This window comes from Hemicordylus capensis, chromosome 3 (assembly GCF_027244095.1).
Source record: "Hemicordylus capensis ecotype Gifberg chromosome 3, rHemCap1.1.pri, whole genome shotgun sequence".
Classification (NCBI taxonomy): Eukaryota; Metazoa; Chordata; class Lepidosauria; order Squamata; family Cordylidae; genus Hemicordylus; species Hemicordylus capensis.
In genome coordinates, this window is record NC_069659.1 from 126,688,566 (window position 1) to 126,711,387 (window position 22,822).

General features: G+C 40.6%; 2 protein-coding genes across 4 annotated transcripts in view; both read right to left on the reverse strand.

Moving 5' to 3' along the window:
• The window catches only part of ASMT (acetylserotonin O-methyltransferase), a 34,315-nt gene extending 12,373 nt beyond the window's left edge, over nucleotides 1-21,942 (reverse strand). Inside the window, exon 1 of one of the 2 annotated variants that reach the window (XM_053311049.1) lies at nucleotides 21,829-21,942. Coding sequence is in view for 1 of the 2 variants with exons in the window: in XM_053311048.1 (XP_053167023.1) it covers nucleotides 4,500-4,571 (72 nt within the window). In the remaining variant the exon portion in view is untranslated. Of the gene's footprint in view, nucleotides 1-4,499; nucleotides 4,707-21,828 lie in introns of those variants that run through there. The other variant, XM_053311048.1, reaches the window with a different exon arrangement.
• On the reverse strand, nucleotides 11,931-21,967 carry AKAP17A (A-kinase anchoring protein 17A). 2 transcript variants are annotated; one of them, XM_053311047.1, is made up of 5 exons: nucleotides 21,829-21,967; nucleotides 18,097-19,137; nucleotides 15,466-15,614; nucleotides 14,927-15,167; nucleotides 11,931-13,763 (listed from the first exon to the last, which is right to left on the reverse strand). In XM_053311047.1, the coding sequence occupies exons 2-5, from the start codon at nucleotides 18,856-18,858 to the stop codon at nucleotides 12,870-12,872; spliced, it is 2,046 nt and encodes a 681-aa protein (XP_053167022.1). In that variant the 5' UTR covers nucleotides 18,859-19,137; nucleotides 21,829-21,967; the 3' UTR covers nucleotides 11,931-12,869. The 2 variants fall into 2 exon arrangements, with proteins under 2 accessions (XP_053167022.1, XP_053167021.1); XM_053311046.1 differs by having other exon boundaries at nucleotides 18,097-19,308.
• Between the last annotated feature and the right edge of the window lie 855 nt (nucleotides 21,968-22,822).

Genomic DNA, 22,822 nt, shown 5'->3' on the forward strand with positions numbered 1-22,822 from the left:
GTGTAATCTATGCACCTAGTTCACAATGGGCCTCATCTACTAGCACCAAATAAAAATGAGGATATTAGAGCTACAAGAGCAAGTAGTCTCAGTCTGGCAACAGACTCATCTCTTTCATAATGATCCTCCTTGGAATAGTGATCTCATCACTCTTTGTATGCCTGCTTCAGTTTCTTGCTTTAACAAGAAGTTCTTGGGTATGATTTGCCCTTTAGACAATGTTAGTTTTGCCAGACTGCACAATTTCAGGTTATTCCAGAGAGCACCACTCTATGCGATTGTGCTAACTATATGGGACTGTGGGATCGTGGTCTCCATTTTAGATGCTGCAGTTCATGGGCTTATGAACTTTTCACCTGCCTGGGTTTAGCAAGACCCACAGCTGGTTGCTTAGCTTGAGCAAAGTGTAGGGCAACATGCCCCAAGGTCAGAAAAGATAAGACTGAATGGGTTGCCCCTACCCCTCTCTCTTTCACAAGAGAAGGTGGTAGCCAGAGAGCAGCCTCCAATTTCAAAATGGAAATGGATCAAGAGAAGAAACCCTCCCTTCCTTAAGAGATAACAGTGGAGCACACCTTGAGAGGCACACAGATAAGTGGTACATTTCCCAACCCATTCTAAATTAACAATTTAGCTGACAAGGACTCAAGGCAATGAGCTCATCAAAACTGGGGCTGTGTAAACTTGTACACCTAGGGGCATCCTGTTCTCTAGATAGTCAATCCAGCACAGCTCTATTCAACACATCCAGTACATTTACATAACTTTACCCTTGCCTGGGTAAGATCCACTCAGCAAGATTAGGTCAAAGTAGCAATGAACTTCTTTGTCATGTCATGGAATCTGCCACCTTTAGGGTGGGTAACATGCCATGGAAACTGCCTCAGGGAATGTTTTGAGGTATATAGACCTCTAGCCAAGGCACATGTTTTTGGAATCTCCTTGGATCACTATCCTACAAACTCTCAAATTGGCAAGTGGTAGCCCTTCACTCCTCCTCTGTCTTCCCCACTTTTCTGCCTGTTCCCTGTGAGAAGAGGCCAGCCAATGTGCAATGAATGCACCAACAAACCAAGGAAGGATAGGTAAACTAACCTCTTGCCCTTCTAAGCTTCCATGCCCCCTCTCTCTTTTCATCCTCCCTGCTGTCAAGTACTTTCCATGGCAAGCTTTAAGCCAGGCTCTGGTCAAGTATCTTAGCCAAGCTGATCGATTTATAATGAGGACTCCAAGCTAAATTGCCGCCAGGCCAGCCATATTCTTGCTTAGAATATTAGTTAAGATTTATTGTCTTGCCTAACTGAACATTTGCATTGTATACCCTCATATACCCTTAATAAAACTGTTGTACTGTATTTCTGCCTCATCTTTTCCAAGACCTTTGCTCAAATTTGATACTGGAACCAAACTTTTCCCTCTAGCCCAGCTAATTTCCCCATTCTATGCCAAAAGCATAATCGAGGTGTTTAGCCAGCATCTCGGGGCAGTTCTGATAACACTAGATTGAAGTGATTTTTAATAGGGTTGCGTGTTTTGTATTTTTTCTGTTTTGATTTGTACCTAATCCAAATCAACCCATTTTGTATTTTGTCTGAAATTAAGCCTTCTGAATCACCCCAGTTTTGTTTTGTATCCGAATTAATCCGAATCTGAATTAATTCAGATTTAAAAATGGGTCACATGGTCAAAAGAGTGGGTGGGGGTTATAGTGCCCAATGAGTGGAAGCTACGACAAAAATTTCAAAGGAATTGGGCAAACTGCTGATTTTTGGTGAATTCTTGAGGTTTGCATGTCTTTCAGATTTTCCACATAGGGTATGATGGAGATTTCAGGAAAAGTATAGCTTCATGCGGGCTGAGTGTGTGTGGCCCAGAGTGAAGTGTGGTTGGTGGAAGTGCCCAGTTGGTACAAGGAAGCTACCACAATTTTTTCAGAGGAATTTGGCAAAGGGCTGATTTTTAAAGAATTAATGAAGTTACGCATCTTTCAGATTTTCCCCATAGGGTACAATAGAGGTTTCTGCAGTCCCATAACTCCACTTGAGGGGCACTGGGGTGGCCCAGAGCAAGTGGTGGTGTAGTACACATAGGGTGCTAACCACCCACATGGGTTGCCAACCCATGAAGTACAAGGTTTTGTTGTTCTAGAGGTGTTCTAAGAGTAGATTATCTAGTAGCATATGAGAGTGGATTCATGGTTTTTCATTAAAAATCTCATTTGCTACCAGAGAATCTAAATTCAACACATCAGAAACAACAAAACCCAGTACCCCAATGGGTTAGCAATCCAGGGGCATGGTTGGCACCCTCTGTGCACTACGCCACCACTCGCTTTGAGTCATCCCAGTGCCCCCCAGGTGGAGTTATGGAGCTGCTGAAACCTCAATTATTCCCTACAGGGAAAAATATTAAAGACATGTAAACCTCAAAAATTCCTAAGAAACCAGCCCTTTGCCCTGTTTGGAATCTGGATGCACCACCCTTGGGGCACTGCCACCCAACCAACTGTTTTGCTCCTGAAGCCCCACATAAACAAGTTGAAAGAGTGAAGAGAATGATGAAGAACAACAACACTTAATTTTTTGGCACAGTTACTTGAGAATTTTGCAGCAGGTATGAGCCTGTCCCTGTGGCACTAGCACAGCAGCACAACCCATGTGTGGATTCAAGCAATCCTTCAATAAAAACACTCCCTCCCCATGGAACAGTGACCACAGGTCATTTGAGATAGCAAGATAGATCAATGAACTGCCTTGGTACTATGGAACAGCTTCAGATGTTTTTAACTGAAGTGGAGTGAGCCATAGCCCAAACAAATCAGCCTACTGTTCAGAATTGTTGAGATTTAGCATCACTGCATTTAAGAAAGTGCAAAACCATGGATCATGGTTACAAGAAAGAGAGAAGCAACTAAGATTCCTGGGGATGTCAATAGATTGACAGGTGTATTCCCCACCCCCCTCCTTTTGTCTCCTGTAATCCCATGTGGATGACCTGTCCCTGCAATAGCAAAAGTTGTGAACCCCTGGCTTAGACATCATGTCCCACCAAATTACATTGTGGCCTAAATTACATCAGACTGCTCGACTTGGGCAACAAAACTTAGACACCACTATAACTCATATAAATCTGAAGAAAAACAAAATTGCTCTTCAAAAGAGCCCCAAACAAGTCAAGAGATTCTTTCTAAACCTTTGGAAAGAAAAACCCGTGTAATTTCAGAACTTTCCTAACCAGCTTCTCGAAAAGCTTCTCCACACAATTTATACCACAGCTTTTAGCAAGAGCTTTGGAATTGCATTGAGCTCCCAAAGATATTTGGGTATTTCTGTCTCAAAATGCTGTCTTCCAAATCCCTTTGCAAGGTCAGCTTGCATTTCAATCACACAGAATACAACACATTATTAACTAAACCATTCAAGCTCAAAAGCTTTTTGCTTATCTCATCTTCTGCTAATCACTCAGTGCCTCAGCTGGAGTGGAGAGAGTCAGAGAAGTCAATTTCAATTGCAATGCTTTTCCAAAGAACAAAGCATTCTGTCCGAAACACAGTCATTTTGATTTGGAAACAAAAATCTCTGTTTTTTAATTCTTGATTTTGTTTTGGTTACAAAACCTCCAAAATTGCCATTTTTGGGCACAAAACGTTTTGTACCCAAATCGAAATGCACAAGCCTAATTTTTAAACTGTCTAGCATGTTTTAAAATCAAACCTTTAGAAGTAATTGCCTACTTTCTTGCAGTTTTACAAAAATCTAGATATTTCTATAAACTAGAATTACAATTCAGTTACAGGGGAGAATCACTTGGGGCTTTTGATTATTATTACAGACATATATTTTTTTAAAAAAATTCACACTGATGAAGAAGATTTAGAGTAGATCAAAGAACAAACTTGAATGGTGCTGCCACCAACTCTTTCCACCCTGTATGTTGATACCAGGAAGCTTCTTCCCAGAAAGCACATGCTGTTGAACACCTAGCAAGTGTATTCTTTTCTAAATAGAAGCAGAAATAGTGAAGGGGGTGGTGGTGGAAACTGTGGGTAGTTTATTTTTCAACAAGTCATTGGTGCTAGATTTCCAAAAGTTTGTTATCCAAGAGATTCAAACCAATTTTCTTTCCAACCTAAGAAATAAAGGATTCTTTTTACCAAAAGAGATTAGTGCAAGCTGTGGGGGGAAAGAATTGACAGAATATCATTTGCCATCTAAAAAAAAATAGAAAGGAAAAAAGGTATTCTGGTCCAACAGAGATGTCAGAATTTATGTGTCTTAGATTATTTTGATGTTGATTGAGCTCCTAAAGATGGCATCCATTGCAAACACTCTCTATTAACAGCCATTGTCTCAATCTAAATTAAAACTTATGGTAGGTAAATCAAAAGGTTTGCCTCTGTAGATACTAGATAACGTCTCTACACATCTATGACAGATCCTTCATAAAAAGCTGTCTCATCTTAATTTTAATAATTTGATGAATTGTTCTGTAAACCTTACCTTTGACATCAAAAATCCATTCTGGTACTGAATTAAGATACGAGGATATTCAAGGTCTTCGGTGGAGCTCATTTTTCTTCACTGCTCTGAGAGCAATCCTCTTTCCTTCTTCATTTAAATAAGCCTCTTGTGCCTGTAGGCACAGATCATTCTGGGTAGTCCAGTTTAACTGTATTAATGCCACTCTAGACATATTTTCAGCACTCTCCTTAATGTGGCTTATTTAACCTCTGCAGGTTTCTCTTTCCACAGGAGCACACCTATATTATGGGGCATTGGTTCCTGTTAAAAGTGGACAATTTGGAGTTTATTTTTATTATTAGAAAGCAGCAAATCAGATGAAATTATTGCAGTCTAAAAACATGTTTTGAGAATTAACACGTGGAACACTGAAGCAGATTGACAATGTGAAATGGAAATGGAAATCAATCAATCTCTCTCTCCCCCTCCCCTTCCCCCCCTCCCTCAAGAGATAAATATGGGCCATATTTAGGCCTGTATAATATTGTAACAATTCCCCATCTTTTCCATGGCTGCAGTGTGCTGTGCAGGTTAGAGAATTCTTCAGTTTCAAGTTCAGCAACGAGTAGGATATACAGAATGTACACAGATAACTTGGTGATTTGGCCAATAGTTCTGCTGATCGGCATGGCAATGATTAAAATATAAACTAAGTGAGACATTGCAATGAGTAGAAGGGTAAGGCAGAAACTGTCCATTTCTCCTTTTTTATGTAAAATAGTAGTGATCCCAGCCAGATCCCCCAGAATAGCCTCCTTTGTGACCCACATGGACTGAGGTAGCTATGATCATGTAGGTAAAATAACTCATACTCTTCAGAAAGCAGCACATTGATGTTTTGAAGTTCTAGCAGCCTATATACAGATACCATATCGTTGATTAAACCGAGATGCAATAAATACCTTTTGCTACAGCCCAAAGAAGAGCTCTTTCAGGGATACCAGAGATAATCAGCTAAAAAGATTTACTACTGCAGTGCATCTGAGTAGTAAAGAAAAGAGGATTGTAAGTACCAGTAACTAAACTGATTGTGCAGAGTTTGCAGTGTGTTCAGTCACCATATACTGTTATTGCCGATTACTGTCTAAGCTGTTAGAATACAAAGAGGATAAAGTGTGGATTGCTTTCATTCCTCAAGAATACTTCAAGGTACTCAACAGGTTTAATGCCTCAAAGTGCTGGTTATGAAAATCTGTTAGGCATATCTGCCAGTTTCTTTCATTAAGTATATAGCATTTGTAAGACATAACAACCATGCAAAATATTTGAAGTTCTATCTTATGAGAATAAAGAGAGGCCACAAATAAGAAATTGGCAGGATTTCGCCTAGCTCCCCCAGATTCAGTCACACAACCATATGGTGGGAGAAGCTAAATTTAGCTCTGTGAACAGATTTATTCCTAGATAAGGTTACTTGTGGGGAGGGGGCAGGGAGTAGTGTGTTTTAATCAGTTATTTTATTTTTTAAAAAATCTGACAAGAAATTGTACATGCATAACAACTGGAGAAGGAAACAGTGTAAGAGTGTTTATACGCCAATATCAGAACCCCCAAAGCCAAGATGGGGAAGCTTAAATGCATGACTAGAACAGATGAGCAGGCATAATGGAAATCTGGATCAGAGAGAATCAGTAGCCCATCTCACACGTTATGGTCAACACTCATACCATCTGTGTACAGGTTACAGAGGTACAGATCTGTACACAGAGTTACTTATGCTACATTGAACACAGGTCAGCAGTAAACTCCCTTTCTGCACTATGCAGAAGTCTATCATTAGACTTCCAAAAAGCTTTTGACAAAGTTCCTCATCGACAACTCCTGAGGAAACTTAGCAGTCATGGGATAAGGGGACAAGTACATGTGTGGATTGCTAACTGGTTGAAAGACAGGAAACAGAGGGTGGGTATAAATGGCGAGTTTTCACAAAGGAGGGAAGTAAGAAGTAGGGTCCCCCAGGGATCTGTACTGGGACTGGTGCTTTTTAATTTATTCACAAATGATCTAGAAGTAGGGGTAAGCAGCATCGTGGCCAAATTTGCAGATGATACCAAACTCTTTTGGGTAGTGAAATCCAAAATGGATTGTGAGGAGCTCCAAAAGGTTCTCTCCAAACTGGGTGAGTGGACACCAAAATGGCAAATGCGGTTCAATGTTGGCAAGTGTAAAGTGATGCACATTGGGACAAAAAGCCCCAACTTCAGTATACGCAGATGGGATCTGAGCTGTCAACAACTGACCAGGAGAGGGGTCTTGGGATCATGGTGGACAGCTTGTTGGAAGTAAAAGGGCCAATTCCATGCTAGGGATCATTAGGAAGGGGATGGAAAATAAAACTGCTAATATTATAATACCCTTATACAAAACTATGGTGCGGCCACACCTGGATTACTGCATACAATTCTGGTCACCACATTTTAAAAAGGACATTGTAGAACTGGAAAAGGTGCAGAAGAGGGCAACCAAGATGATCAGGGGCCTAGAGCACCTTTCTTATGACTACAACACCTGGGGCTTTTAGTTTAGAAAAAAGATGACTGCGGGGAGACATTATAGAGGTCTATAAAATCATGTATGGTGTGGAGAAGGTGAATAGACAGAAATTCTTCTCCCTCTCCCATAACACTAGAACCAGGGGTCATCCCATGAAACTGATTGCCAGGAGGTCTAGGACCAACAAACGGAAGTACTTTTTCACACAACGCGTGATCCACTTGTGGAACACTCTGCCACAGGATGTGGTGACAGCCAACAACCTGGATGGCTTTAAGAGGGGTTTGGATCACTTGATGGAGGAGAGATCTATCAATGGCTACTAGTCGGAGGGCTACAGGCCCTAGATAGACCAATGGTCTGACTCAGTATATGTCAGCTTCCTTTGTTCCATTGAACTGCATTTGCCATTTTGTCGCCCACTCCCCCAGTTTGGAGAGATCCTTTTGGAGCTACTCACAATCCGTTTTGGATTTCACTACCCAAAAGAGTTTGGTATCATCTGCAAATTTGGCCACCTCACTGCTTAGCCCTGCTTCTAGATCATTTTTTAATAAATTAAAAAGCACCGGTCCCAGTACAGATCCCTGGGGGACCCCACTTCTTACTTCCCTCCATTGTGAAAACTCTCCATTTATACCTTACCTAACCACCTGTTCCCTGACCTTCAGCCAGTTAACATGTCCCCTTATCTCATGACTGCTAAGTTTTCTCAGGAGACTTCGACAGGAGTCGAAAGAGTTCCCCATCAATAGCTTTTTTGAAGTCCAGGTATACTATGTAACTGGATCATCTTGATCCACACACTTGTTGACACTCTCAAAGAACGCCAAATGGTTTGTGAGAAAAGATTTACATTTGCAGAAGCCATGCTGGTTCTCTCCTAGCAGGGTCTTTTCTTCTATGTGCTTCACAATTTTATCCTTGAGGATGTTTTTCATCAATTTGCCTGGAACAAACATTAAGCTAACCAGCCTGTAATTTCCCAGATTGCCCCTGGATCCCTTTTTGAATATCAGTGTTACATTGGCTACTTTCCAGGCCTCTGGTACAGAGCCTGACTACAGGGATGTGTTACATATTTTTGCAAGGAGGATGGCAATTTCACATTTGAGTTCATTGAGGACTCTTGGATGGATGCCATCCGGCCCTGGCAATTTTCTAGTTTTCCTTTTTTCCAGACAGTTTAGAACATCATCTCCTGGCACTTCTATCTGACTCAGTTTTTTAGCCTCCATCCCCCCAAATCCTACTTCAGGAACAGGTATATGCTCAGTATCCTCTGCTGTGAAGGCAGATGCAAAGAACTCATTTAACTTCTCTGCAACCTCCATATCCTCCTTAATAATCCCTTTCACTCCCTCATTGTCTAATGGTCCAACTGCCTCCCTGGCAGGTTTCCTGCTTCTGATGTATTTAAAGAACCTTTTGTTATTCCCTTTGATGCTTTTAGCTAAATGTTCCTCAAACTCGCTTTTCACCTCCCTTATTGTCACCTTGCATTTCTTTTGCCAGAGTTTGTGTTCCTTTCTGTTCTCTTCATTTGGACAGGCCTTCCAATTTTGGAAGGAAGTCTTCTTCCCTTTTACGACTTCCTTGACTTTACCTGTTAGCCATGCTGGCATCCTCCTGGACTTAGTGGTACCTTTCCTCCTTTGGGGTATACAGTATAACTGGGCTTCTAGTATTGTGGTTTTGAGTAAACTCCATGCACTCTGGAGTGAAGTGACTCTCCCGATTTTCCCTTTCAGCTTTCTTTTCACCATACTCATTTTGGAGAAGTTTCCTCTTCTGAAATTCCAAGTGTCTGTGTTAGACTTCCTTGCTGATTCTCTCCCTGCATTTATGCTGAATTTGATGGCACTATGGTCACTGTTCCCTAAAGGGTCGATGACACTGACATCATGCACCAGGTCCTGGGTGCCACTCAGGATTAAGTCCAAGATTGCCTTCTCTCTGGTTGGTTCTAGTGCATACGCACACGCACGCACGCGCGCGCACACACACACGTACGTCAAAGAGAGACAATAAACTAGAAAATAGGGGAATCAAGTCCTCCACAGAACCTGTATCGTAGGATGCCAACCCAAGAAGTATTTTATTAGCGAGGACATATTGTCCTCCCTGTAACATTCTTAGAGCATTTTCGAGATGGAGAAAGAAATCAAGGAAGAAACCAATACACATTTTCAACTATCATCACATTGACTGTGTAAATGTACAATCAGACAACAACAAAGACATTTCTAGGTATGGTATATGATTGTGCCATAGATCAGTGAGTCACCGAACTGACAGAGATAACTCGACTTCATCCTGACGGGTGCCCAGAATTTGGAGCAAGATATTGTTGAATTAATCAGGAAGAGATGCCATAGTGCTATCAATAAATATTTAAGTGGGAAACTAGCCAGAGACTAACTAAGGGGTGGTTGTTTTTTCTAGAGGAAAGCTTTCAGACGAAAATTATACCCAATTATTCAAGATGGAGAAAACCCAAGCTGACTTCCAAGATCTTCAAAAGGATCTCTCCAACAAGAGGCAAATAAGATTCATACTTTAAATAAGTGCAATGTGATACACATCAGGGGAAAAATATTGTAGATTTCTATATAGGGCCTGAACTGTTGGCCACTATTCCGAAGATAAGCTCAGCGAAAATGTCAATGTGCAGCAATGGTGAGACAGCAGAATCCACACTAAGGCTTATTTTAAAAGGGATGGAAAAGAAGACGGCCATTATCATGCCTTTATAGAGAAATAAATGGGGCAGAAGCAATTGAGTTATTGTGTATAGTTCTGCAACAAGAGAGAAGGAAATGTCATGGTGGAGGGGACAGTTTTGTTATCCAATGATTCAATAATTCTAACTTTTTAATTGGGCCACAGCTAATCTAGTTCTTGCATCTTCCCCTTTCCCTTCATCACACAGCTCTGGCTGCCCCAGTGCAAAAAGATTATCAGACTTGGATAAAGAAAAGAAGCAGAGCATCTTCCCTATAAGGCTCCCTCCACCATATGCTCATAACACCTAAAAAGATCTTCAATTACATGCTGTTATAATAAAAGATTTGGACCTTTATGGCATACAGTACATGTGTCTGATGCTAAAGATACAGGGATTAATGCACTGAGAGAGATGTGTCTTCACTTGATTGCTACATCTTTCAATTTCTACACTCATAGTAAGGTGCTGTTCTCTTTCATGTAGTTTGGATCAAATATCCATAATCTGATTTGCATGGAAGACTCTTGTCTCTTGAGGTTCAAGAAGCTCACTATAAAACAGAATTAGTATGTCACACATGGTTTGTTCCAATTGTGCAACACTGTGTACCTGCATTGTAGCAGACTGTCTGGGTCTCAGGCTGTAACCATGTTTCTTTTGCAAATTAGGGCAGCATCACATATTATGATTGCTGCAGGAAACATCATGGTTACAATGCTGCTTTTACTGTGCTTTCCCCACAGTAGATGCATCTTTGGAATTACCTTACATGTTAATGCCTCTTGGAAACATGGTATAATCAGTTTGAGGAGTTTACAAGCTAAAAACATACTCCTTAACCTATGTTAATACAATCACAGATGGCAAAGGAAAGATGGCCAAGTCTCTCACCATTGTATTGTACAAGGATGAATTCACTCAAAGCTCTTTAGGTCAAAACTGCAGCAGTTTAGTGGTGACTGCTGCCTAAAAACCATGATTTAAAAAAACCATGAGTGTTACAATTTGCTTTTTAATTTTGTAGCAGTCATCTCTCGCCAACTGTGAGGGTTCCGTTCTGGGGAAAACTCATGGTTGGTGAGCAATAGAAAAACATTGGATACAAGGGGTTAGGGGAATTGTGGTTGCATAAAGACTGAAGAATACAAAAAAAATGATGCCCCAAATCACCCAGAATCCCTTTAAATCACTACTGGTCAGCAAGTGGAGTGATTCTCCCCCCCCCGCAAAAAAACAAAACAAAACAAACCCTCCAAATAAATAAATAAAATATCACCAAACTGGAAATACATGAGTTGACGAGATGTGATACAATTTCCCAGTCGTGGATACTCAAAACCACGATTGGCGAGGGATGACTACTACACAAGAACAGAACAGTATGCAGACTTCTCATCCATTCATTTCTAAGTTGTGCATGTACACATTCTCAAACACAAGCATTACTAGAACATTTAGTTGAAGCATACTCATTAGCTATTGGGAGGAAGGGGCACTTTGTATTCTGGAGCACATCCTCAAGGCACTTTGCAAATGTAGACTATGGCTAGGATTCTAAGATTCAACACAGCATGAGAAGCTGTACCTGGAAGCAAAAACTGGCAAAGTCCTAAGCAGGGTTGGTACTGCTTTAAATTACCTCTGATAAAAAGTGCCTTTTTGCTCCATTAAAATGGCAATTATCTTTTATTTAGTAGGGGAGGAGCAACTGTACCTATCCAACCTCAGCACAGCATTCATCCAATGGTTGTTGCTGGTGTGTATTTTATGTTTCTTTTGAGCCCTTTGGGGACAGAGAACAATCATTTCTTGTTCTGTGTGAAGCTCTCTGAGAACTTTTTGTTGAAAAGCTGTATATGAATACCACCACCTCATGCACAGGGTATTTGCAATTCAATGCAAAGCACCAAAGATTTCACAGATTTTAAGACATCAACATGTGATATTCCTTTGATCCCAGATTTTAGGTCAGATCAAGGGACACAGCTATACCAAATTTAAAAGCCCAACATTTTCCACATTAAGTAGAATATAAGTTCAAGGCATCATTAAACTCTCACACACAGATGTCTTAAGATCAAAACATTCTTAGATCAAATGTGAACTATAGATCCCAGAATACTCAACCTTAACATATACCCACTTCATGCTTTCTGTACAATGCAGTCATTTAAACAAAAAAAATCATATTTGATGTTGTATATGTATATCTTTAATGTACCGAAATAGGAAACAGTTCACTGGCAATGGCTTTTGCATTTTACCATAAGATGGTAAAAAAGCTGGTTTTGCACTGCAATGTTAATATTATTTTGGAAATACCTGAGCTTCATTCCAGAAGCAAAGATATATAAAAAGGTTACTTAAGAGAAACTTATTTTGAACTTTAACATTGCAAGTAAAACAATTTAGCAAGAGGTCCCTCTTTTAAAAGATAAGATGTCTGTGAAATTGTATGTAAAGAAGTATTTCAACCAATGGTTTGAACAAAAAGGAACCCAGTCAAACAATACTAGCAACCTCCAGATCTATTTTTTCAGAGATATGTTCTTTTGAAATGTAACAGAACTCTGAAAATGTAAAATAGCAAACAGTGACTATTTGGGCCCTGTCACAATCTATTAAGTATACATTTCCCAAAGAGCAACAAAGGTATTACAGTACTGTATAAAAATACATGTGTCTTTATGGTTGCATCAATCCAGACAGCAAAACATCCTGCACAGAATTAAGTTTCTATTAATCAAGTATGCAGTAAATTGTCAAGCTTGCATTTCCTTTTAGAAACATACACATGCCAGTTTCTAAATAAGAGGTTGCTGTGATTGCAGTCATTAGAAACAAAAAATGACCCAACAGAAGAATCATGAAAGTCTAATCAGGCATGTGTCACAGAGAAAACATGAGCAAGAATGATCAGAATGTATGGTACTTTAGCAAGCCAGCAGAAAACTGACAGAAGTCACAAAAAGTATTTTTGCTAAGCGTGGTTATATGCATCTCGATTCCATAAACTGTATTCAAGTAAAATTTCCAATCAGTATTTTTTTCCTCCCCAGATGTCAGAGAGATGAGAAACCCATTCCAGTTCTGTTTGAGCTAGCCCTTACAGAAGGCCTAGTCCTTTATTACCTACTCCAAATGCTTCTTTGGTTGCTCAAAGATCTCTTCCGATGTTTGTGTCTCTTGCCTGCACTCTTGTGACCGTGACTGCGCCCTCTCTTATCCTGCTCTCTGTCACTACTGTAAGATCTCCTATGCCGTGGATGTTCTCGACTTAAACTCCTCTGGTGAGGACTGTTACTTTTTGCAGAGTACTTTTTATGGAGGCGCCTCTCTTTTCTACATTTTTCATCCTCACTACTTAAGCCTCGTCCATGCCTATTCTTTTCAATTTTATCTTTGCTAGGATGGTTACGCAAGTCTTTATATGAGTGGCTCTTCCCCTTACTTGGCTCTCTATTACACTTGCCTTGTTCAGACAGCAAGTCCTTCTTGAAGTTCTGCTCATGGTCTGGTGTGCCCTTGTGTTGTTGATTTGCAGGGATACATGAAAGAACACCTGAGCTACTTTCATCAGAAACCATGGTCCGATTGCCAATATTAATCTTAGCTTTGTTGATGTGAACTTCCTCATGAAGGCTCCCATTCAAGTACTTCAGAGGAGGACTTGGGCTTTCATTAGCTGTTCTGCTGTTCTGACAGAGCTGAACTGGTTTGGCCAAGATGGACTGTGCTGAGGTAGATGTGATGCAATGGGAAACACCCACAATAATTTTCAAAGGGGCAGACTGCAGAGCGTTAGGTTCCATCTTTGACAGATGAGTTACTTCTATTTTCTTGTTCATGAGATTGCTTAAGAGCTTCTCTCTTAATTCCCTTTCTTTCTTCTGCAGCCCAAGAGCTCTCTCTTTTTCCTCCTCCACACGTCGGAGTTCAGCTTCTTGCAGCTTCCTCTTCTCTTCCAACTGCTGAAGACGGACTTTTTCCTCATTGTGCTCCTGCTCCAGAAGCTTTAGTGCCTAAGAGCATTGAGGGGAGAGAAATTTACTTTAGGACCTACATTTGTGTGAAACAACACTCAAGACAAAACCAACTTTGCACAGATTCAGAGAATTGTTAAAAGGGAAACAATTTCAGGACAGACACTATGAAAGATACTGGCTGGCCTCAAGACTAAGTTACTCAATGGTACTACTCAGGAGTAATCTAGTCTAGCTGTCAGCCACTATTTCACTAAAGGCAAGAAAAATTAGATTTCTTATAGGACTGATTGCTTTTCATTCCAAAATTAACACAATCCAACCCTCAACAATTTTTCTAAAGTAGGTTTGATCCATACAAGCTCCTAGAAAGGAAATGTAATATAACCATGCCTCAGAAGTTAGTACTGAAATGAACATTTAAACTAAATTCTACTCTGCACTGATCAATGTTTGTAACCAAGATTTTTGCATGTTATCAACAGACTGGTGAGACAAACAGCTTAGATAACTAATTCAAGAAGCCTCCAGCTTCAGGAGAATCATTTCTCATTGCTAGAAGATACTGCTTTGATTTTAGCTATTTTTCAAATATCATTCAGATACTAAATTAACCATATTGGCAACCTAATTTCACAAGACCACCAACTCATTTGTTCCATGAAGCAGAACCCTAAGCAGGGCAAGTGGGCAGAACCATACATGAAAACCTCTTCAATATGAAAAGAAAGCTCCGTCTTTTCTTCACATGCACGGGACTAGTAACAATCGAGCTTTTACGCTAGTCCAATAGAATCTAAGATGCATTCAGACTCTAGACTACTCCCCAACTATACCAATGCCAGGCAAGTATCCCTTGTTGGAGAAACTGGTGCAAGGGAACTGCTGTAGAGTGGGAAGACACCCATGATGCCCTTCTCCAGATCTTCTGCCACATCTTCCACTTAAAGCTTTTGCTCCCTTTTGAAAAAACTACAGTGAGCAGCCCAACTGGTTCCTCTTTATTATGTTTAAAGACAGTAGCAACTTACTCTTCAAAACAACATGAGCATTATTTAAGCATTCTACAGTGCCGTAACTGAACTTACAAGTTACACATCCGTTGGAAAACAAAAGCATATCTAGCACCTTAGTTAAACTTAAAAAAACCCCAAACACTGCCTTTCCAAGGAAACATGCCCCCCAGTTTTAAAATCATTTACCTTGGCTCTGCTCAGCAGTTCAGCAATTAGTCGAATGGACTGAAGGTTTCTCTGAGCCAAGAGAAGCTTCCTCTCCTCTAATTTTATCTTCTCTTGCAGTTTTTTCTGCTCTTCGGCTTGTATTTTTTCAAGCCTTTTCTTGTTTCTACGAATTTCACGATCCTTCTGTTTCTGTTCTCTTTTGCGTAATTTCTCTTCCCTTTTTCTCTCTCTCTCCAACTCTTCCAGTTCTTTCTGTTTCCTAAAGAAACACATTACATTAGTTATGATAAATTTCAGGTTTTAACCAATGCTTCAAACAAAAAATATATTACTTATATCCTTATATTTAAATGTCTAAATGTATTCACTTGGAAGTCAATTTGAATGGAACTTTGCTTTTGCATAAGCTTGAGAATACATATGATGGCTTGCCATATTAGAAAGATTTGGAATTCCTCCCAATAATAAAGTCCCTAAAATGTAGTAAGAGAAGTGCAGGCATATGCTGCATTTTACAAGTACAAAAAGGTTTGATATTTGCTAAGAAGTGAGCCTACCTTTCCTCCTCTTTTTGTCTTTCCTCTGCTTCTTTTTCTTTACGCTTTTGTTCTTCTCTCTGCTTTTCAAGTTCTTGGAGCTTCTGTCTTTCAAGCTGACGTTTCTTAATTGAAGCATCACTGAGATGCTTTGTTGAATCAAATGAAACCTTTTATAAACACAAAGAAAAATATTTCTATGAAGGTTAATCTGATAAGCTTATCCAGTTCCATTTAATATGCTTGTATGCTTTAGAATGCAGCTAAACTCTCTTACTGGTTACAGAAAATTTAAAATTACAGCCATATCAACCATGTGAATGTTCGGACATTGTTTATATTCTTTAGCATTAATGGTCTTCATTATACCTCTAAAGTTACTGCATTTCAGCAGTCCTCAAGCTAAGCAATGAGCCTCACTAAGCCATCAAAAAAGCTTTCCAAACTTCTCTAAGTAGAGCTGAGGCAGCAAAATTCAATAACAGATGTGCTTCAAAGTGCTTACTCTTGTCTTTAGATCAGTTGCAAAGAGGACAAAGGAAAAGGGGCACCAGAGACAAGAGGGCCTAGAACATGTCTTAAGATGTTTAAGGGACCAGAGTGTGAAGGAGAATGGATATTTGGAAAACAAAACTCAGGAAGACTTGTGGGGTGAAAATGTTTTTCCATGGAAAAAATTTCCACTTCTAAATTTCTATTTGCTACTTTAAAAAAACATGAGATACAGTGAGGGGGAAACAATATGATGGGGTTTTGTTTTGTTTCTAAACTTTATAATTAGGTCAAAAATATGCCAAATTATCACAAGCTCAGATCATCAGGAAAATGAGTATAGTTTTGTTTTTTTGTTGGGGTTTTTTTTGGCAGGGGGGTGAGAAAAAAATTATATCTATTTTATGCACATGAGGAAGAAATTTGCATGGGAAACTTTTCTGGAAATTATCCCATTTTTAAAAATTCCAGAAAAATCAACATTTCCAGTTGTTACACTGGTGTTTGAGGACTATCACCACGAACAGCAAAAACTGAGCTGTTCCAAACATGCACATATACGTAACTGGGAGGAGGAGAAATATTCTGACCTGAGTTAAGACATAATTGGAAATCTTGATTTCTCACTAAAAGAACAAGTCTGAGAGTCATGGGCTTGCATGCTTCCTGGCCCCACCTTTTTTGCATAAGATTTAAAGCTTTCAGTTTATTAGCCAGCATCCAAACCATCACTACCTCAAGCCCCCAATTCAGGACATCCACTGACTCCTTATGATCGGGTGGTAAGGAGCGAGAGCAAGAGCGAGCGCTGTGTGTCATCTGCATATTGCTGACAACTCAGCCCAAGTCCCCAGAGTGTTTTGGCCATAGAGAACAATGGGAAACTTGAAACACCCCACCTTTCTCCACAGGTAGCCCCCAGGGACAACAAAGTGGGTTGGGTGGTAGGGCATGATGGGTGTTATCTACCACTTAACACACAAAAGAAATGAGCATGCAGGGCCAAAAATTTGTTAAATTGTTTGAATTTTACATTCTAGTTCATATTTAATATCAATAATAATACCTATACAGTTTTCCACCAAAGTTCTCAAAGCAGTTTACATAACAAGAGAAATGAAAAATCCCGAAGGGGTCCACAGAAATTTTAAAAAGAAAAGGGAAGTTTTGCTGGGATGAATAGTAACAATAGCTATCTTCCTGCTAAATATGAGAGCCACCACTTTAAAAAGGCACCTCTTTGCTTAGTTAGGGATGGTAACTATCTTTCTGTCTGCCATTGTTTTCCAGCTGGAAAACTGTGTAATGCTGCTTAATACATTCTGTCCAAGAATAAGATGGATTCTACATAAGAAAGCAGGTTAGCATTTAAAATGGGTGATACTTACCTAATCTGCAGATACCTGAAATTCTTTCTTGTGAAATTGAGTATATAATGTCTGGTAAATGGTTTTGAAAGAATTACATTGGCTGCCAATCTGTGAATGTTTTTTAAACTTCTGCATTTTTATATTCCAATTTAATATTTTTATTGTGTAACTGTTTTATAGTCTTATATTGTTTTAAATGTTTTGTAAACCACCTTGCTTTAATGAAAGGTGATATAAAAATTTAACAAATAAATAAATAAATACTTAATTGTAGAAGATGAGGAACACACGTGTCCCCCTGCCTACCCCTAAAGCTTCAGATTGGCCAGCAAAATGGGAAAAGCCCCTAGAAGAAGCCCTTAAGGTAGGATTTCATCCCTGGTTTTCAGAGAGGTGTATGTTGGTACAAATTTGCATTCGAGTTCAAAGGTCAACAGTTTTCATTCAGCCACACTCTCAGGGGTTTCACTCTTCCCCCCTCAATCTGCCATGCAGAGTAAAATCTCTGTAAAACTATGCTGAAAAAGCAAAATTACTTCCCAATTTTAATGTGTACCTCCTTGGGACCAATTTGTGGAAAGGTGGTATAAAAATGTTTAAAACACTTCAAAATTTCACTGAGATGTTATCACAACTTCTATTGTTTTCTCAATTCATAAGGCATCTGAAGTGAAGATGAACAGAATATGTGTCTGAAACTGATAACTGAAGATCACCTCCTGAAATAAATATAGGAAAAGATCTTGAGACTTTTTTCTAGAAAGATCTATTAAGAACAACTTTACTTTACCTTTATGTTACAAGCCACTGCTTTACCATCTTCACCTTTGTACATCAGCTTCATCCCTCGCAAAGCATTCATAGCCTTGATGAAACCTGCATATTCCTCATACTGAACGTAGGCTTCAAAATTCAAATGGCCTCCAAAACTGAATGTATGGAAGTTTCTGCCCGTCATTTCTTCCCTATATGGGTCCAACATGGGTATATCCACATTACGTATTTCACCAAATTTACTGAACACCTTGATAAGAACTTCTTCATTTGGTTTTTCTGTGCCAGAATCTTTGAGTGCAAACCATTTACAAGGCAAACCCTCCAAATGAATAGTGTCTGGTCGTTCCCCTGGCAGAGTTTCATTCATATCTTTTGCATCACGAAAAAAGGAGTCCCAGTCATGTCGAGTAGGAAAATCTATTTTGTATTCTGCAGCACGAACTTTTAAAATATCTGAAAAACCACTAAGTTTTATGGTTTTGCCATCCAGGCATGCAAGAAAGGATTTAACCAAACTCTTATTTTCTACCTCTCCCTCAAAGCGGATGAAATCCATAGTGCTTTTGGAGATCCGCAATGTTGAGAACTGATGTGTCTGCACCATTCCTTTCAGTCTTTCCATCACTTCCCAGTTGGATATAGACTTCCCAGGCTGTTTTAACTGAGGAAGTGCCACACTGATAGTCATTTTTGTGATGGGCTTAAGGTATAGCCCATAAGGAGCGCAGAGCTCCACTGCTTCAGATGTATCATGTATTATTGTAGCAGCTGCCATCGCTGCAAAAAAGTGATAAAGCTAGCAACAAAGAAGAGTAGGCTTATTTACTCTGTAGACACTGCAAGAAAGCAATCCCTTTCTTTGAATAAGAGACCATTTTAACAATTAAGCACTTCAAAATGTAGCATTCAATGGGAGAGCTGAGGATAAGCCCTCTCTGCCTGAAGGTCTGTTAAAATTTGTCAACTTATATCAAGTCTTTGAATAAGGCTATTCTCTTTCACACTGTACTCCAACTGCAAACAGTACAAGTCAAGTCTTCGAGAAATAGAAACGCTATGTAAGGGAAACACAGAATAATATTAAAATGTTAACTATATTTATGATGCAGAAATAGCAACAGGCTTCTGAGTGTTCTGCTTCAGAGTGCTTGCAGATTATGATACATCACAACCGTGAAAGATGAATTCCAACTGTTATAGCCAGTTCTTCTTTTCATTTTTCTGTCTGGAATTGAAATAGGGGAATTAGAATCTTCCATAATCTCATAAGATCAAATCAAAGATTTCAAAGACCTGAAGTATTTAAACTAGCAAGTAGTAAAAATGGTTTGCACCTTTCCAACACAACCCTATGCATTTTACTCAGAAATGCTCACCTGAACTCAATGGAGATTGTTTTGAAGTGTTCACAGATTATGACCTTGGAATTTAAACAAAGCTTATTGGCGCAACATCTTGGTAATGCATTTGCTACTCATTTGCAATGTAAGACAAAGTTTACAATTTCTGGTTGCAAAATAAGTACATATCTTCTTAACTTATTTATGAGCATAACTGCTTGAGAGTTACAGCCTCAACGAAATTAAACCATAAACCAATTTCACCAATATGACAATGACAAAAGAGCCAGTGTGGTGCTGGACTAGGACCAGGGAGACCTGAGTTCAAATCCCCATTCAGCCATGATACTTGCTGGGTGACTCTGAGCCAGTCACTTCTCTCTCAGCCTAACCTACTTCACAGGGTTGTTGTGAGAAGGAACTTAAGTATGTAGTACACCGCTCTGGGCTCCTTGGAGGAAGAGTGGGATATAAAAATGTAAAATAAATAAGTAAAATAAAATATACCACCTAAGATATTTGCGAAATGTGAATAAATATCCTACTTTACAAAGATGTGGTAAAAACAAATACTCTAACCTTTGCAAAATTAAGAAAATATAGTCAGTACACCAAAACCAACCATTTTTCTAGAGTTGCATGTATCTCCAAGCATAGCTTGGAGATTATCTCATAAGACTTTGATATGTTGCACAATGAATGAAAACACTGGGTGTACCCTCATGATATGCAAGATAGATGTGTACTCCCCACCCCCAACAGAATATATGTCTGCATCCAACTCATGCGTTATGGGATACAAAGCACAGCTACATAAGTTAGGTGATATCAATTTTCCTTTACTCTGGAGCAAGAAGTCCTTGTTCCAAAGCAAACTGTAGATACCATATGGTAGAAATAAGTTTGTCACTTGTCCATAAATTGTATAGATTGTTTATAGTTTGGAATCTCTGTGCAGAAGTAGTCCTATTATGAACAATATGCTTTTTAAAGTTTTGTTTTGTAGAAGCAAAATTGTGTGTATTAAAACTTGCTTGATGGAGAAGTGTTTCTGGAGACAGCTAAAAGAAATACTAAGTATACTAAAAAAAGAAAAACTAGCATCTAAAAGAATAATGCACAGTGATGCTGTTATTTTGTTTGCTGTTCCAATATGAAAACTGAAATTGGTGTATTGTAATATGGGTCTATTTATATATAACCAGTATGGCAATATAACCAGTTTTCCAACTTCCTATTTAACAATGGCTACTAAATATATTCAGCTACACCATGGTGACATACTTTTTGATGTTCTGAGTATTTTCTTCACAGACATGGTGACTGTGTGGGCTGTTCACAATTTACTAGGTTATACGGCAGCAAACTTAAGCATTTTTGCTAGGTTGTTGGTGTTCAACTAGAGGACAGTCAGATCCTGACCTAAGCTAGGCTGGATTTACAGAGTCCATTTTAAGGACTAGTTTTTAAGAGTAGAAGGACAGGAGAGAATGAAAAAATGCAAGAACTGTCCGGATTTCGTTTTCAACAGTAGCCATCTAGGTGCCTTTGGGAAGAATGCACACAGGGTATAAAGAAGATAGCCACAGGGCATGAAGGATCTGGGAAGTTTTACACCCTGTTTTACTTCCAGCATTTTGGAAGCATGTACACAAGGCATAAAGGAGACAGACATCCCGTTTGATTTCCAGCATCTGGGATTAATAGATACGCTGCTTCTGGATACAGAGATCACCACATAAGGGGGCAAAGAAAGAGGCACAGAGAAGACTTGGCCCCAAAGCTTGAAAATGGTTCTTATTTGCAGGTTGTAGAGGGGTTCCGAGATGCGTTACCAACTCGGACTGCAACGATTCCTAGAGTCCTCCCCCACCCCCCACTTCCAGCATTGTTCACAATTTGGTATCCGCTCATTAGGCTCTCCAGGACTGGTCTGCGCAATCACCGGGAGATCAGCCCGGGCGACGGTCCTAGAGGGCTATCAAGCCCAACTTCCGAGTCTGAAGGTGGCGAAGATGACCGCGCGGCGGGTGGAACGACGCGCCAGGCGGCCCCCAGGTTGTCGGGCTGAGGAGACGAGCGGGGAACCCAGCCTTGCAGAAGGCAGAGGAACGAGCGGGCGGGCGGGGGCAGAGAAGACACCACCCTCGGCCAAGAAAAGGACCAGGCCACAGAGTGGCGAACTTGGGGCGGGGGGCGAGGGAAGGCGCGTGGAGAGAAGCTCAATCCACTCTCGCCAAGCAAACAAGCCGAGCCGGGGGTGGGGGGAGGACGGCGGGTGCCGCCGCCGCCGCCCTTCCAGGCGGACCCCCCTCCTCGCCCCCTCAGCCCTTTCCAGAGCACAAGACACCTGGCCGGTGGGGCGGGGGGACAGGAGATGGGGGGAACGGGAAGAGGCGACGTACCGCCAGGCGTCCTTGACCGAGCCTTGCCCCTTCGCTTGGCGCCTCGCCTCTGGATCTTTAGTCTCCCGGCGCCGACCGCAAAGAAACAAGGCAGCCCGAGGGGGAGGAGGAGCCACCGCTTCGCTCCGCAGCTCTTTTCCCGCAGCGCTAAGCTCGCGGCTCACTGGCGCGCGACACCGGCCTTCCCACACTGCCCCGCGCCACCAAAACAAAAACACTTCCGCTTCCTTCCCAGGCCCAGAGCAGTCAGAGTCTCTAGGGGAAGTAATTAGGGAGCGCGCCGGATGGCCCTAGAGCTGGGCGTGCGCACCTCTATGGTTTTGAATTTTAAAAAAATAACTCTGTGATTCAAAACCATAGAGTCATTCTCCTGGCGTCCCGTCGTAAATGTGGGCGCCACCTAGTGTTTGAATGCGAGGGCGACGTGTTATGGGGAAAGCGGTTGAGGGGTTTGGGGTGCTAAGATATTGATACTGGTACTACCGTCGGTTCGAATCCCCGCGGCTACTATATCAGGCAGCAGCGATATAGGAAGATGCTGAAAGGCATCATCTCACACTGCGCGGGAGGAGGCAATGGTCAACCCCTCCTGTATTCTACTAAAAGACCACCACAGGGCTCTCTGGGCGCCCGGAGTCGAAATCGACTTGATGGCACACTTTACCTTTAATACCGACAGTGCAGTTGGTGGTTTATCAAAGAAGCAAATATTTATGTGGAAGCGGGGGTGTGTGTGTGATGACTTTAAAATGCAAATCAACCCACATTTATCGTGCCACTGCCAGATATACGGTAGTATGCGTGAAGGCGGACCCTGTTCATGGATGCTCTATAGGTGCACTCAAGTCTCCTTCGGAACTGCTGAGTTGCTACCAGCTCCATTGATTTCACTACTGCTGTGAAGGAAGAACTAATCCACACATATGAACATTCAGTATTGTCTCCCTAGGTGCTGATTACTCAAGGACTAGAAACTGAACCAGCTGCTGTTTAG

Coding starts and splice junctions, on each gene's coding strand:
- AKAP17A (XM_053311047.1), bottom strand. CDS start 18,858: ATGGCAGCTGCTACAATAATACATGATACATCTGAAGCAGTGGAGCTC. Junction 15,168..15,465: donor AGACAAAAAGAGGAGGAAAG/GTAGGCTCACTT, acceptor GTGTTTCTTTAG/GAAACAGAAAGAACTGGAAG. Junction 13,764..14,926: donor AACTGCTGAGCAGAGCCAAG/GTAAATGATTTT, acceptor CAATGCTCTTAG/GCACTAAAGCTTCTGGAGCA.